The 16317-nt window shown below is 40.7% G+C and overlaps 1 protein-coding gene across 3 annotated transcripts in view; it reads left to right on the top strand.

Moving 5' to 3' along the window:
- The window catches only part of BAIAP2L1 (BAR/IMD domain containing adaptor protein 2 like 1), a 94548-nt gene that overhangs the window by 24567 nt on the left and 53664 nt on the right, over positions 1-16317 (top strand). For 2 of the 3 annotated variants that reach the window (XM_086691237.1, XM_086691236.1), the window contains exons 2-3: positions 1562-1637; positions 6045-6131. In XM_086691237.1, coding sequence (XP_086547363.1) covers positions 1562-1637; positions 6045-6131 — 163 coding nt within the window. Of the gene's footprint in view, positions 1-1561; positions 1638-5969; positions 6007-6044; positions 6132-16317 lie in introns of those variants that run through there. The other variant, XM_086691238.1, reaches the window with a different exon arrangement.

Raw genomic sequence — 16317 nt, 5'->3', positions numbered from 1 at the left:
CTGTACTGGTTTATAAAGGAGAACCTTTTATCCTGAAGAGCATGTGCATCAAGTATCTGCCATTTGAATGTTGTATGTTTTTCATTCTTTTTATTGCCTGGTCTTGTACAAATAGGGTTCACATTTGGGGAGAGGAGGTAAGGAGACTTGAGTGGTCCACCCGGAGTGACTAATGCTGTGAAGCTCATTATTTGTAGATCGAACAAATACATTCAGTCACCGTGTATTCTTAGTCAAGAAGTCAGAAACCCATAGGAATGATCTTTTGTCTGTACTTCAGATTTAGGATAATCTAAGTTTAGGTCAACATTCCAAATAATTGTCTCTTATACTTAGCATTTGTCTCTATGTTTGTGACTTTCTAGTGATATAAGAATAACACTTTTAAAAATGATGGGGCGCCTGGGTGGCGCAGTCGGTTGAGCGTCCGACTTCAGCCAGGTCACGATCTCGCGGTCCGTGGGTTCGAGCCCCGCGTCGGGCTCTGGGCTGATGGCTCGGAGCCTGGAGCCTGTTTCCGATTCTGTGTCTCCCTCTCTCTCTCTGCCCCTCCCCTGTTCACGCTCTGTCTCTCTCTGTCCCAAAAATAAATAAACGTTGAAAAAAAAAATTTAAAAAAATAAATAAATAAAAATGAAAACAATGACATTTGCAGAGATATGGCATCATGAAATCTATGAGAGGGAAACCATGTCTTTCCATCTACTATTGTGTGCACAGGACCTACCTACCACTCGGTGGTTACTCCATAAGAACTTAATGAATAAACTAATCACTAGGAAAAAAAATGCCAGTGACCACCTGGACAGAAGGTCGCAGACTGGCCTGTGTCCTAGGGCCATCAGCAACACCCACCCTCATACCCTCTCCTGGTTATTAAGCATAGTAAAAACAAGATCTCTTAGAAATGTCTGTTCAGGGGCACCTGGGTGACTCAGTTAAGCATCCAGCTTTGGCTCATGTCATGATCTCATAGTTCGTGGGTTCAACACAGGCTGACAGCTCAGCCTGGAGCCTGCTTCGGATTCTGTGTCTCCCTCTCTGTGCCCCTCCCATATTCGTGCTCTGTCTCTGTCTCTCAAAAATAAATAAACGTTAATTAAAAAAAAAAAAAAGAAAGACATGTCTGTTCAATTGATAACCAAAACATTGCTTATATAGTTATAAGGTTCCAATCATGCACACCTGTTTTTAACATTAGCGTGACAACCATTAACCTACTTAAACCCCACTGGGAGCATCAGCTTCTGGGCCTGTAACTCCTGTGGGGTATGCTTTGGAGGTATGCATGTCGGCTACTTGCTCCATTTATATTAGGTTCTAGGCAGCCCTTGGGCAACTGGGAAACTGCCAGGATCACATGTGTCTTGCCAGTACGAGTGCCCTGTTCCATCAGTAAAGAAGTATGTGCTCTTCATTATTTTAAAGTAAACATTCATGGCTTTGTAGACGTACTGTCGAGCATACACAGGCATCCATGGCTATGTAGTGACAAAGTCTAAAGATTATTTGATCTACTGTTTGCTTATCTTATTAATTTGTTTGTTTGTTTGTTTGTCAGAATGTTATGGAACAGTTCAATCCTGGGCTACGAAATTTAATAAACCTAGGAAAAAATTATGAAAAAGCTGTTAATGGTAAGTGTGTTTTCTAAATTTATAAATATAGTGCACATATAAAAACCATTCAGTAAATATTTTACTTAATTATTTTTATGTGGTTAATAGTGAATTTTTGAAATATCTTGAAGTTAAAAACAATACTTAGGTTAATTCTATGGAAGTTTGCAATGATAGGATATTAGTGTATTTGAAATGAATAAATTGAATCATTGGCTATTCTAAGTGATGTATTTCAATTACCAGATCATGGTTTTTGACCGGACTCAATCTTTTACATCATTGCCATAAACATGTTTTCCACTTTGCAAACCAAATTCGTCGTGAACTAATAACATATATTAAATGTGTGCTTAAAATATTTGTTAGTGTCTTGCAGCAGAAGAATTACTCTCTTTTTATTTATGTAGAACACTTTCTTGCCTTTGGGTGTATAACTTCTGATAGTGATATGAGAAAAGTTTTAGCCTGAACGGAAAAACATCTGAGTTAAAGGTTGAAGTTAAAATTTTCATTTCCAAAAGAGTGCTTCCTTTAAAATGAATTCAGGCGTTGGCTTTTGTCTCTCTTTGTGAACTGGAGTTGTTTGCTAGTTTCAAGAGGTTTCATTGGAGGAAGCTGACCTGCATCTACACATGCATTTCCCTACTAAGAGGTGAATGTTATCAGTGATCACCTTAAAAACTTGAGATGCTGATAATCACTAGATTTTAACACAGTCACAATAATTCTCCCTATGTAACAAGTGTCACCCCAAAAATATTCAGACACCATTTTCACCCTCTACCTTAATTCACTAAAACCACCATGTAACATAAGTAGAAAACTTAGTTTCCAATGGTTCAGATCAAGTTCTGGGTCTTTTATGTATTTCTCATTTCCTTCTTTCACCATGTCACACCTTTGGCTGCTCCCTCTTGAGGTTTTGAAAATAAATCTGTGACCTCATATACCCTTAGCATAAGCATGCCCCAGGAAGAGGGGGTATGGTAGCTAGAGTTTGGATGACAGGTGCCCAATTGTCATAATCATGGGAAAGTAAACTACTTATTTACTTTCTTCTGGATCTCTGTGCTGTTTGCCAGACATTTTCACTGTTGGGAAACCATCCCTCACCCCCAGAGAAGTGTCAGCGACCTCTGTAGGTGACCCCTCACCTCCCTTATCAAAGAGCAGGAGACTGGTTTTAGAATTCTTGCACAGCTGACTCTCCCTCCATGACTGCTTAGTCACAAGGCCACAAAGTCATTGCTCTTTAGATGCCCCTGTGAAGGAAGTCACAATGACCTGCGATGGTTTTTTTTCTTTCTAGCACTTGGTGCCTCTCCGAGGCAGTTTTACAAGGTGACTCAGGGAGCTGCCAGCAGCTTAGTCTCTTGCTAAATAAGGCTTCTCCCCAAAGGGACTATTTTGCACTTTTAAAGTATTTCCAGAATTTCTGCAGGCCATCTGTTTTTTACTGAAGCCATCGAGAAATTGAGATAAATTTGTAAAGTCCTCGGTAAGAATTTGTAGTATAGTTGAGGATGCCAGATGTGCAGTCACCACTTAGGTCATAAGTCAGGACAACATTCACAGCTAACAAAGAGCATGGAAAGAGCAGTGTCACAGGAATTTGAGCAGTGAAGTTGGTGGGGAACAGAGCAGGCGGGAGGCCTTGTAGGAGCGGTGCAAGCTGACACATGTTAGGTTTCAGGCAGAAAAGACAGCATCCAAGCCAAAATCTGAGGCCCAGACTGGCATGAGTGAGAAGCTGTTGGGGAATAGTAAAACACAAGGTGGAATGGGGTCAGATTGTTAATGCATGTGAATGCAGCATCAGTTATCTATAGCCACATAACAAAGTCTCCCTAAACTTGGTGGCTTAAGGCAGCAATAGTTTATTATTTCTTAAGGTCCTGTAAAGGCAGTGCAGTTCTCTGGACCCCTGGGGCTCAGTCCTACAATTGCAGTCAGCTGGGGGCTGGGCTCCCTCTTTCTGGCATAGCAGACTTCCAAGAGTGCAAATCCCTGTGGGAGTTATGCTTGCTGGTACCCCATTGGCCAAAGCAAGTCACATGACCAAGCCCCCAATCAATGTATAGGGGACTACAAAAGTTGGGAATTCTGGGAGGTGTGGTTTATCCAAGGCGATTTCTGTAAAATCTGTCATGAACTCTGGAGTGTGGGCTTACACTATGGGCAGTCGAGGCCATGAAGGTTCTTGAGCACTCCTGTAACCTAATGAAATCATACTTTAAGGGAAAATTATCTGGTAGCAGTTTGTAGATTAGATTGATGAAGTAGTTGGTCAACCACTAAAATAGGACAAATATGCTTCGTTCCTTAAAACAAGTGATAGAAAATCTCCTAATGTATTCACAAAGGGGGGATGGCAAAATTATGAGAATAGTATTCTTTATTAAGTTCTGGATAAATTATATAGTTTTTAAAGTTAATTCAACTTTATTATTAAAGCAAGAATATTTTACCATTCTGAGGTTAAATAGTTTTAAACATAAGTCAACAGTTAACAAAAAATTTCAATTTCACGTGTGGATGCAAACCGAAAATTTTTTTTATGCATTGTGCATATATGCCATTCTCCCACTGATCTGCTTTTCAGCTTATCAGTATCGTACAACTTAAAATCTTCTTATTAAAAGTTGCACCTATTAACTTGCCAGTTTATTGGCTACAAACCTTGTTTTTAGGTAGAGTCCTCTCTTTCTCAGTTCTAGCTGAGACCAAAGAGTCGTGAAAAGCACGGTGATTTAGAACTGAGGAAGTAAACTACCTTAGTTGGAGTTATGTGCACTGCCTCTGATTTGCCATTGACCTTGGGCACGTCCCAGCATATCTTCACTCCACTCTCCTTCATGAAACAGGGTGATAACATCACTGACCCATGTCTTAATATTCTTGGATAGGTAAACTTAAGTAAGGCTTGGAAAGTCCATATAAATGCTACTTGTTATTGTTCTTTTTTACTATTATACTTTAAGGTTATCCTCAGTCTTATGAAATAACTGTATAATAGAGCGTTACATTTCTTAAACTTGTATACATATTAGTAAAAGCTGTAACTTTTACATTTTTTTTCAACTCTACAAGAAATAGATGAATTTGCCATGAAAATGCTACTTTTTTGGCCAGTAATATCCTCAGCTAGACTTGTACATAATTTGTTCTGTGGCACCCCCTACCTTCTCCCCCCTACTTTTTAATGCTTGAGATATCTTTTTCAATCCACTGTTGTAAAACAATACCCATTATAAATTGGGGCAAAGCACTTGGTATGGCCTCTGGTTTTCTTCGCAGTAAAAAGGAAAGGAATCTTAGAGATTCCTAAGGGCTCTTTTAGTTCTAAAATTTTGTATTCTTCAGAGTTAGTCTTTGAGTAAAGCAAAATAAATTATTTTCTTCAAAACCACACTAAATAGGCTAGGTGTTGCTAAAAAGCTTGCTTGTTGTACACTATCAGTCTTACCAAACCTAGCTTGTTGGAAAGTGAAGGAAGGAATCCATATTAGCAGCTTCCATGCTTGTGCTCTTAGGGCATTTTATAGATGACCCTCCTTTGTTTCAGAAAGGATAGTGACCTTGCCCAGGGAGGTCGTGTCATTAGAAGTAAAGGCAGAATGCAGACCCAGGTCTGTCTTGCCCCTGACTCCCTTTCCTAAAGAAAAAGAAAGGAAGGAAAAAGAAAAATCAAAAACAGATTTCTACACCTTATAATTTAGTCTTCAGAATCAATTTGAAAAGAGAAATGCTATTTTTAAGAGAAATAGAATCCAATTGATATAGCAATAGAAGTTTTCCTTGTTTCTGCCAAAAAGGTAGTGGGGAGATGATAGAACATTCAATTATTTTTCAGAGAATTCTGTTGTGTTTTTGGAGTGATTAAAATAATGTATTTTAAATTTCATACCTTTCCCCCCTAACAACAATTATTTTATTGTTTGTGGCTCAGAATAAGTTTTTCAATAGAAAAGTAAAAGTGCCATTGAAAGGCCAGGTTCCTGGGCCACCCTATGCAAGTTCTTTCAACTAATAATGTTGCAGACCTGTGTAGCTGTAGAATAACCAGCTGAGAAAAGCTCTCTTGCTGGAGCGGATATGTTTCCAGCCCTAATTTGATGTTGGAAACATATCCCCTCTGGAACTGGCATCAGAAGGCAGGGCCTTTTCTGGATTCAGCTATGCCAGGGCTGGTCCAAGGTGAGGATCCTGTGGAGCTTTCCATTTGGCGGGGGCCTCCGAAAGTGCAGTGGAGGGACGTCACAGCTATCAGGCACAAGCCCTGCCCTCCGAGAGCCACCCTTGGCACAGCCCAAACCTTTCTGCACCCAGAAGGGACTGAGGGATATTTGGAAGCAAACCTCCATGCACTTCCTCTTTTCCTTGTGTAAGTGATGATTTTTGTGTGTCACCTTCCCTGTCTAGCTATGATCCTTGCGGGAAAAGCCTACTACGATGGAGTGGCCAAGATTGGTGAGATTGCCACCGGGTCCCCTGTGTCAACAGAGCTGGGTGAGCTGACTGTCATTATATACAAACACAAGTTGAGCTGGTTCATCCTGTGAGCCTTTCATCCTGTGAGCCCTCGTAAGAATACACAAGGTGGCCCAAATCCAGAATAGTAAGAAGGGCTACCCCAGTACTCCCGTGTGTTGTTCACTTCTGGAATGATGGAGTTCGCTGTAGTCTGCTGAAAGTGGAGGCTTAGTTAGAAGGCAGGCCAAGGCCAGTGGCTGACCTCCCTGCTCCCTAGGAACTGGGCTTCTGCCTCTAAACTTGGGCCCTAGCCCTTCCCCTCGGATCCCTGGAGCATGAAACCCAGGGAGCTTTGACCTACATTCTTAACTGAAGGAGATGGGCACGGCGGGCCTCCCCACTCTGGCAGGAAAGTTTCCTGTGACTCACCTAGCAGAAAGCAGACTCCTTCACGTCCTGCTCTTGGCTCTCGCTGCTTCCACAGTTGCTCTCAGTTGTGATTTTTCCGGTTTTGCTGGTATGAATTGATCTCCTGTGCACACTCGGAGGGCAGCCACACCCTCAGCAGTGCCAGCTGCAGAGGGAATCTGGGTTTCTGTTTACAGAGTCCGTTCACTGCGTCCTCTCCTAAGGGTGGAACAGTCGCTGTTTTTCCTTTTCTTAATAGCCCCACACATAACCATTATTTTTAAAATTTGTTGATTCTTTTTTTTTACAAAGGATAAGATTTCTGGTTTCAAAATGCTTGTTATGATTTGAAAGGTTCAGAAAAGCAGAGGAAAATATTGGTAAAGTGTGTGTATTTAAAAGTGTGTTTCTATGGAAAGGGGAGGCGGAGGCGGGGGCTGCATGTAGAACATATATTTTAGGGTTAAAATAATTCACATCATTTCTATATAAAGTGTCTTAAGGGTTTTCAAGATGGCTTGGAGAACTCTTACCTGACCCATAAAAGCGGAAGAACAAATTCCAGGTGTGATAACAGTGCTGGGGGTGTGGGCTGGGTTACAGGGTGTGAAGTGGATCTGGGCACCCAGTAACATTCTCTGACAACTTCCGTTCTTGAAGAGTTTGTAAAGAGTCTTGAAACCTAAGCCTGAAGTGATGTCGTGTGATGATGAAGTTCGTGCTGCTCTATTTAATAGAATCAGTTACAGGCAGAAATTTTTCAAAGCCCTGACGTGTGCTTTGTTGGTGGCATAACTTGTGCGTGTTCTGGTAAGGTAGGAACTACAGAAACTCTGTCTTCAACAGAGTCAGTTTCATAAAATACACAGTGCGTTGTGCAGTCAGAAGCAGATAGTAAAACTTAGGACATTTGAGGGATGATGGTGATGATTAGAGGGTTCCAAAAATAGGACTAAATTAAAAAGACACATCCTATTTGTGTCAGGCCCAAAGGGAAAATGTGTGACCCTTACATTAAACTATATGGTGCTGATTCACCGTCATTCAGTTTGCCTTTTTAATGTTTTATGGTTCTTGCCACTGTTTAAATAAGATTTCTGTTCCACACCTTACTTTATTCAGCTGCGAGTTCATAATGTTGAATCAGCTATTTCCACAGCAACCCTGTTGTTGCAAACACAGGCTGAAACCTTCTTCAGTTTCAATAAGGAAAATATGTTGCAGTGGTGAAATTTTCTTTCATGTGGATATGTATTTGATTCAGAGGGAATGGAAATAACTTCTGTGTTTTATTTTTGTCTCAAGTTGTCTTTTTGCTTATATTCACCATCTCATATAGTTAGTAATTTTCTGCTCATCTACAGCAATTTCATGGTAAAGTACTACCCTAGCAAGAGTTGCTTTTGGAGGCCTAATACTGACTTCTTGTGATTTGCTTAGTTTTTCATTTTGTTAAAGTTTAGACTAAAATATTGCCCTATATCTGTTTAAATTCTCTGTTTGAAAGAGTAATGAACAGTTCACAGAAAAAAGAGACCAAAAGTGGATTATATTTTCCTCATTTTTCAAGAAGGCTTGTCTTATTGCTGACTTTTGGTGTTGGTATTCATAACTTTATTACGAAACATTTATAAATTCCATCTGATAAAACTGAAGGGGTGTTTCATATGTGAAGATCATGAATCATTTCAGAATTTTCATTCCTTTCCCCCTTTCCCCTGATCTTCCCTCTCCCTCCACCTCCAAATCCTATAGTTTAAAATCTTTCAATTTAGGGACACCTGGGTAGCTCAGTCAGTTAAGCATCCGACTTCAGCGCAGGTCATGACCTCATGGCTCGTGAGTTCGAGCCCCACATTGGACTCTCTGCTGTCAGTGCAAAGCCCACTTCGGGATCCTCGGTCTCCCTCTCTCTGCCCCTCCCCTGTTCACTCGCTGTCAAAAAGAAATAAACATTTAAAAATAAGTAAATAAATAGGGGTACCTGGGTGGCTCAGTCAGTTGAGCATCAAATTCAGCTCAGGTCATGATCTCACGGTTTGTGAGTTCAAGCCCCACATGGGACTCGCTGCTGTCAGCACAGAGCCCGCTTCAGATCCTCCCTCCCTCCCCCTCCCCCTCCCCCTCTCCCTCCCTCCCTCCCTCTCTCTCTCTCTCTCTCTCTCTCTCTCTCTCTCTCTGCCCCTCCTCCGCTCACATGCACATGTGCTCTCTCTCAAAAATAAATAAATAAATAAACATTTAAAAAATAAAAATAATAAATAAATAAAATTTTCAGTTTAAAAATTTTGCTTGGGGGGGCGCCTGGGTGGCGCAGTCGGTTAAGCGTCCGACTTCAGCCAGGTCACGATCTCGCGGTCCGTGAGTTCGAGCCCCGCGTCGGGCTCTGGGCTGATGGCTCAGAGCCTGGAGCCTGTTTCCGATTCTGTGTCTCCCTCTCTCTCTGCCCCTCCCCCGTTCATGCTCTGTCTCTCTCTATCCCAAAAATAAATAAACGTTGAAAAAAAAAATTTTTTTTTAAATAAATAAATAAATAAAAATAAAAATTTTGCTTGGGAAAGAAATGAATGGGATGCTGAAAAATTATTACTATTTTTTTAACATTTAAAAATTTTAAAAAGGTATTTTTTTTACATTTATTTATTTTTAAGAGACAGAGACAGAGCATGAGCAGGGGAGGGGCAGAGAGAGAAAGAGGGAGACACAGAATCAGAAGCAGGCTTCAGGCTCCTAGCTGTCAGCACAGAGCCCGACGCGGGGCTCTAACCCACAAACTGAGATCATGACCTGAGCCGAAGTCGGACGCTTAACCGAGTGAGCCACCCAGGTGACCCTAAAAAAATTTTTTTTGAGTGGAGGAGAGGGGCAGAAGGAGTGTGAGAGAGAGAATCTTAAGCAGGCTTTGTGCTCAGCGTGACACTTGACACGGGGTTTGATCCCACAACCCTGGGATCATGACCTGAGCCAGAATCAAGAGTCAGATGCTCAACTGACAGCCACCCAGGTGCTTTGAATTCTTACCATTTCTAAAACTGAGATTGCAAGAGTAGGTTTCAGTTTAATGTTGAGTTAAAAAATATTTTTTAATGTTTATTTTTGAGAGAGTTTGCACCCACATGTGTGTGCGTATGAGCTGGGGAGGGACAGAGAGGGAGGGAAACAGGATCCGAAGCAGGCTCTGTGCTGACAGCAGAGAGCCCAATGTGGGACTTGAACTCACCACAAGATCATGACCTGAGCTGAAGTTGGAAGCTTAACTGACTGAGCCACCTGAGTGTTCCTGAATTAAAATATTTATTAATGTTGCTATAGAATATACAGTCTTTCTCATTGTGTGTGTGTGTGTGTATACACATAATTTTTTTACATGAAATTTCTGTTCTATTCTGATGCTTTTGTACTTTGGGAGGTGGGTGAAGAAAATATCCTTTCAGTAAAATATTTACCTAATTCATAGAAATTTGCTGTGAGGAGTCTGCTTGGAAAACTTGGCCAAATGCATTATGAGTATTAGAGTGGCAGAACTGAACATTTCAGTCTCTTGTCTCACTTTAGGGGGAGAAAAAAGGAGCTAAAAGCTGGAGGAGAAAGTTGATTAGCTTTTTAACTTTTTATCATTTGGATTGGCACCTATTAAGACCAAGCTGTAGCATTGCCATTCCTGATTTCTGTCTATGGGTTTTTTCCATTTAGATATCCCTCTGAGCACATCAGCTCACCAAATGCTATATGAATAATTTTAAGATGCTTTTGCCTAAAAGTACCAAATAACCAGTTAATAGTGGTGTAAACATTAAGGATGTTTATTATCCCACATAAAAAGGCCAGGAGTAGCAGGTTCCTGTTTAAGTAATCATTACTGAGAACTCAGGTTCCTTTTCTTTCTACTTACCCTCAAGTTCAACTCCTCATGGTACCAAGATGGCTGCCGTCGCTAGTCTTACACATCACGTCCTCCTTCCTCCCGTTGTATCCAAAAGCAGGAAGAAGAATTTCTTCTAAGCTGTGCCCTTTACAAAGGAGGAAATCTTTCCCTGGGAGCCCCAGCACACACACCCTCTCATGTCCCATGACTCTGCAGCCAGAGAGCTTTCCCCAGCACCATTAGCTAAGGAATACCTCTGAGGAGGAGAGGACAGAGCTGTCGGGGGGACACCTGATGATACCACCATGTCTGGCAGTTCTGGTATCAAAGGTCTTGTTTCAACAACTTTCAGTGAAAGGAAAAGACTTACACAAATGTCCTCACTTTCTCTGTGCCTCAGACTGCGTAGTGCTTCTGCATTCTGTGAGTGTCTCTGGTTCGGATAATGTCTTTCTCCCACGTGGGATGTTTCACTATCATGTATATGCTTCAAACTTTATGATTGTTTTTCCTGGATACTTGCTTTTTCTCCTGAAAACCACAGTCTTCCTTCCCACAGCCTTCTATTCCTATTTGGGAAGTGGGACTCCAAGCACAGAGGAAGGTTAAGGATATGGGGGTAGTTTCTGTTTTTCTGCCCTTTTTCTTTTTAGTCTTTACAGTGTCTTGTAATCATGAACTCTTTGGTGCATTTTCTCTGCCTCTGCTTCTCTCTCCTTCCTTTTCTCTCTGTTCAATTTTCTGCATGACCTCACACTTTATTTTTGAAAACTGGGTGACTAGAGAAAAAAAAATCACCTGTAATTTTACCACTCTAATACACCCGCTTTGTCACCACTATACTCTTTCCTAGTCTTTTCTTCCTGTGAGTATGCTCTTCTATAGCATGCCTCACAGCGAACATCAAGGACTGGCCCTGCCAGACACAAGGTGCAGCCCCTGACGGGTGTTATTTCATCTCATTCTCTACACAGTCCTATGAGTTGGGTATAGGCACTTCCACTTTTAGGTAAGACCTAGAAGTGAAAGGTGTGCCCTAGATCACAGTGGATAACAGATGGTCCAACTTTAGAATCTGAGTTCTTCACCTCTGCTCTGCTTACACTCTGCCTCACTAAGGCAGAGGGGACTGGAAAGAGCCAGCCAAGAAGGGGACACTGAAAAGAAAGGAAATGGGAACCCCATGATGGGGACCTTTTCAACCTGCAGAAATCAGAGTGTCAGAATAGCCAAAGACTGTGGAGGTGCTGGCAGTGAGCTGATTAGAGGCCACCGGCCCCCTTGGAAATGGTGGTTTCACTGGGGTGCTGACCATAAATGCCAGGTATTACATTATGGGATTAGGAAGGATGGAAATTACAGAGCAGTTAACTCTGTGTGTTTGTGTGTGTGTGTGTGTGTGTGTGTGTGTGTGTGTGTGTGTGTGTGTGTGTGAGTGATAGGTGTTATACAATATATTATATATGGCTCTTCTCACAAGTGTTGCTTGACTTGCGCTTGTACTGCTGTGCTTTGTATAGAAACTCAGATCTCAGTTAAGTGCCTGCTGTGTGCCACTTGCTTCTTATTCTTACATTGCCTCATCTCATCCTCAGGAGCCTCATGGATGAGTTTTTCCTGCTTGAAAACCCAGTAACCCAGTGTTTCCTTGATGTGACTGATAGGCTCTAAAGGGTAAACTTGGTGGTCATTTCTGCGTGGAGGTGAGAGAGAACCTCCATGGGCAGCCACATTGGGTCCTGTGTCCCTAGCTATGTGCTCTGCAGCCAGGCAAGACAGAACAGGGGTTGTAGAGTTGGTGATCCCTAGGGTGCATGGTAGGTGGCATCGGTGCTTCGTGGGTCATAGAGCTTCCTCCCACCCCAGCCGAAGCACAGGAAAGATCCAGTTACCTAGGATGTGGAAGCCAGGCCAGATTGTATCTTCCCTTGAGACCCTGGCAGGTAGCTTATTACCCAACACCTAAGAGATGCTCAGTAAAGTTTATATTGTTACCTTGCTGCTATCAATTCGTGTTACTTTGGGCAACACTTCATGACTATGAGCAGGTTGGCATGCCTACAGGGGATGATGGCAACATCTCTTGAGTAGTCGGAAGATGAAATGAGATAATGTACCTCCTAGATTCTGTAGTTTCAAAGACCAGAAAGATGCTTCTCTGTTGCCACTTCATATATTCACACATATTTGAAAACTCAAGAAGAGTACAGGTTTTTTTTCATTGACATTATCCTGTAGAATAGGTAATGTAAGTTTGTAAGAATATGCATTTCCTTGATTATTCCTGATTATTCATGAACCAGTTTTTCAGTTCTCTCCATTGTATCTTTGTTTTCTATTTTATGAATTTCTGCTTTTTCTTTTCTTCTTTATGCTGTCTTTAGGATGACTCTGTTATTCTTTTTCTTTTCTTTTTTTTTTAAATATATATATATTTTAACATTTATTCACTTTTTGAGAGACAGAGTATGAGCAGAGCAGGGGCAGAGAGAGAGGGAGACATAGAATCTGAAGCAGGCTCCAGGCTCCGAGCTGCCAGCACAGAGCCTGACGCAGGGCTCAAACTCATGGACCGTGAGATCGTGACCTGAGCCGAAGTCGGATGCCCAACCGACTGAGCCACCCAGGCACCCCTGTTATTCTTTTTCTAATTTCTGAACTGATACATTTAATTCATTAATTTTACATACAGGTGTCCCCATTTTGCACAGCAGTGCAGGACCACAAAAATGACCATGCAAGTTAAAACTATTGAAAGCCATCTTAATCATCAGCAGGGAAAATATGATTGTGCCATGACCTTGAAAAACGTTTGTCAAGGAGCACCTGAGTGACTCAGTTGAGTGTCTGACTCTTGATTTTAGCTCAGGTCATGATTCCAGGGTTGTTGGGATCAAGCCCTGTGTTGGGCTTCATGCTGAACAAGGTTCCTGTTTAAGTTCTCTCTCTCCCTCTGCCCCTCTCCTTTGCTTGTGCACGTGGTCTCCCGCTCTTTCTCTCTAAAAAAAAGGGGAAAAAAAAGAAAACAAAATTGTCAAAATCCTCAAAATTCTCTTATTCCCAGTTACAAATGTATAGGGAAGTGGAAAAAAGAGTTAAACTAGTATTTATGTTGTACACATTAAAGTATTAGAAACACTGACAATGGAAGCATTTTTATTGTAAAAAACTTGGGTGGTCTCAATGGCACTTGTCTCCTTCCCCTGTAACTCAAGATACAGAGTAGACATCTTCTCTAAGCTTTTATGGATTGTCCTGCTCCTTCCTAACCCTGCATCAACTTCCAATATTTTATCCTTTGTGACTTCAATGTGACCAGATACCCTCTAGAGTTCTTTTAACGTGCAGTTTTCTGCTGGCATTGCTTTCTCTGAAACCTCTTCATTTTATTTTTCGTCACAGTCACTTTGCTCAGTTATGTTGTAAGTTCAGGCTTCACCCAGTTCTTGTGGCTGCACATCCAGGGTCTCTCCAAGGGCCACGCTGTCCACATGCCCATAGGCAGCTACTTCTCGAACTCCGTTTACTTTGTTGTTACTGTTTTTCATTTCTTTGCTGCACTTCCACTTTAAATTACCCATTTTTGTAACATGTCACATGGGTTTATCACCAGGGAAACAAGGAGGCAACACGTCTCCTGCACTTTGCTGCCCGAATGCCACACTGTCTTCATCTCTGTGACTTTAGAATGCATCCTGATAGCTAGAAGTAGACCTCAGATAGAACAAATCGACGCTCTTACTCAAGGGCATCTTGGCTGTTGTTGGACTTTTGCATTTACATGTATTTTAGAATCAGCTTGTCAAGTTCCATGAAAAAACAATCTCCTGGAATTTGGACTACAGATTGACTCTGTAGATAGATTTAGGAAGGATTGACATCTTAGCAATACTGAATTTCTAATCCACGAATATGGCAGTTTTTAAAAATTTACTTTGGGCTTCTTTAATTTCTGTCACTTTTTTGTTTTTAATTGTAGAAGTCTTGCACACATTTTTATATATGCATTATTAGATATTTATGGTGTGTTTTGCTCTTTTAAACGGCTTTAAACTTTTTATTTTCTAATTGGTTCCATTGAGTTTTCAGTTTCAGTGACTATTTTTCATCAGTATTAACTTCTATTTCATTTTTTTTGAAATCTGCAAATTAACTTTTGTCATATTTTTTATAACTGCTTTATTGAGATATAATTAACATAGAATACACTCCATCCATTTATAGTGTGCACAGTTCAGTGGATTTTAGTATAGTCACAAAGTTTTAAATTATCACCATAGTTAACTTTAGAATATTTTCATCACCCCAAAAAGAAATCCTGTACCATTAGCAGTCAACTTCCCATTTACCCTCAACTCCAGCCATATGAAATGATTAATATATTTTATCTCTACAGATTTGGTTATATCGAACAGTTTCATATAAATGGAATCCTACCATATGTCATCTTTTGAGACTACTTTCTTTCACTTAGTATAATTTCAAGATTCACATTGTAGCATGTTTGAATACTTTCTATTTATGGATGGATGATATTATATAGATATACAATGTTTTGTTTATCCATTTATCAGTTGATGGACAGTTGGGTTGTTTCTACCTTAAACTATTAGAAATAATGCTACTATGAACATTTGTGTACAAATTTTGTGTGTATGTATTATCTTTTTCTTTCTCATTGGTGTACACTTAGTGCAATTCCTGGCGCATATTATGATAACTCTAAATTTAACTTTTCTTGAAGAGGTGCCAAGCTGCTTTTCAAAATTAATGCACCATTTTACATTCCCATAAGCAGTGTGTGAGAGTTCTGATTTCTCTACATCCCTGTCAACACTTACTGTCTTTTTGATGATAGCCGTCCTAGTGAGTGTGAAGTAATATCTCACTTGGGTTTTGATTTACATTTCCCTAGTGACTTATAATGTTGAGCATCTTTTCACATTCTTATTGGCTATTGCATATCTTCTTGGGAAATGTATCTATTCAGATCCTTTGCCCATTTTTAATTGGGTTGTCTTTTTATTATTGATTTTGCAAATTAATTTTTTTTAAGTTTATTTGAGAGAGAGAGAGCATGCACGTTCACGCATGTGCAAGCAAGGAGGGAGCAGAGAGAGAGAGAGAGAGAGAGAGAGAGAGAGAGAGAGAGAGAGAATCCCAAGCAGATTCCTCGAGGTCATTGCAGTACTTACCAATCATGAGATCATGACCTGAGCTGAAATCAAGAGCTGTATGCTTAACTGACTGAGCCACTCAGGCACCCTGGAAACTAACTTTTAATTTGGGTTTTGTTTTTATGTTTTGATTTCTTTTATTATCTATGCAGTAATTCCATTATTTCGAGTTCCTGAAGGTCTGGTTCTACTGCTGCTATTATTGTTTCTCTGGATTCTCATTCATGAAGGATTCTCTCTAATAAGGGTTTTATTATTATCTTACTGTTCTTATGTTGGGGTAACACCTATGGAGGATGTAAAAGTTTTGTTGCCACTGAAAGTCACTGAAAATGAAAAGGAGAAATGCCTAGCAATGGTGGAACTTCTCTGATTAAAAGGTATTCAAAAAATATAGTTTGCTTCTTAGAAAATAAAAATAACTGATGTAATATGACTTACCATTTGATAAAACTCTTTTTTAAAATTTGTTTATTTTGAGAGAGATAGGGTGTGAATGTGGAAGGGGCAAAGAGAGAGGGAGAATTCCAAGCAGTCTCCACAGACAGCACAGAGCCCAACACGGGCTCAAACTCATGAAACTGTGAGATGATGACCTGAGCCAAAAACAAGAGTCAGACTCTTAAGCGACTGAGCCACCCAGGTGCCCTGACATTTGATAAAATTCTTGTAAAATATTTAGAATTCGCAAAGCACTAGAAATGCCCTTTTATTTTCTGTTTAATCCGTATGAACAGGGGCGCCTGGGTGGCTCAGTCAGTTGGGCATCCGG

The sequence above is a fragment of the Puma concolor genome, chromosome E3 (genome assembly GCF_028749965.1).
Source record: "Puma concolor isolate L17-30 chromosome E3, mPumCon1.1.hap2, whole genome shotgun sequence".
Taxonomy (NCBI): domain Eukaryota; kingdom Metazoa; phylum Chordata; class Mammalia; order Carnivora; family Felidae; genus Puma; species Puma concolor.
Note: the sequence above shows the minus strand (reverse complement) of the source record. Positions and strands in the feature narration are given on the sequence as shown.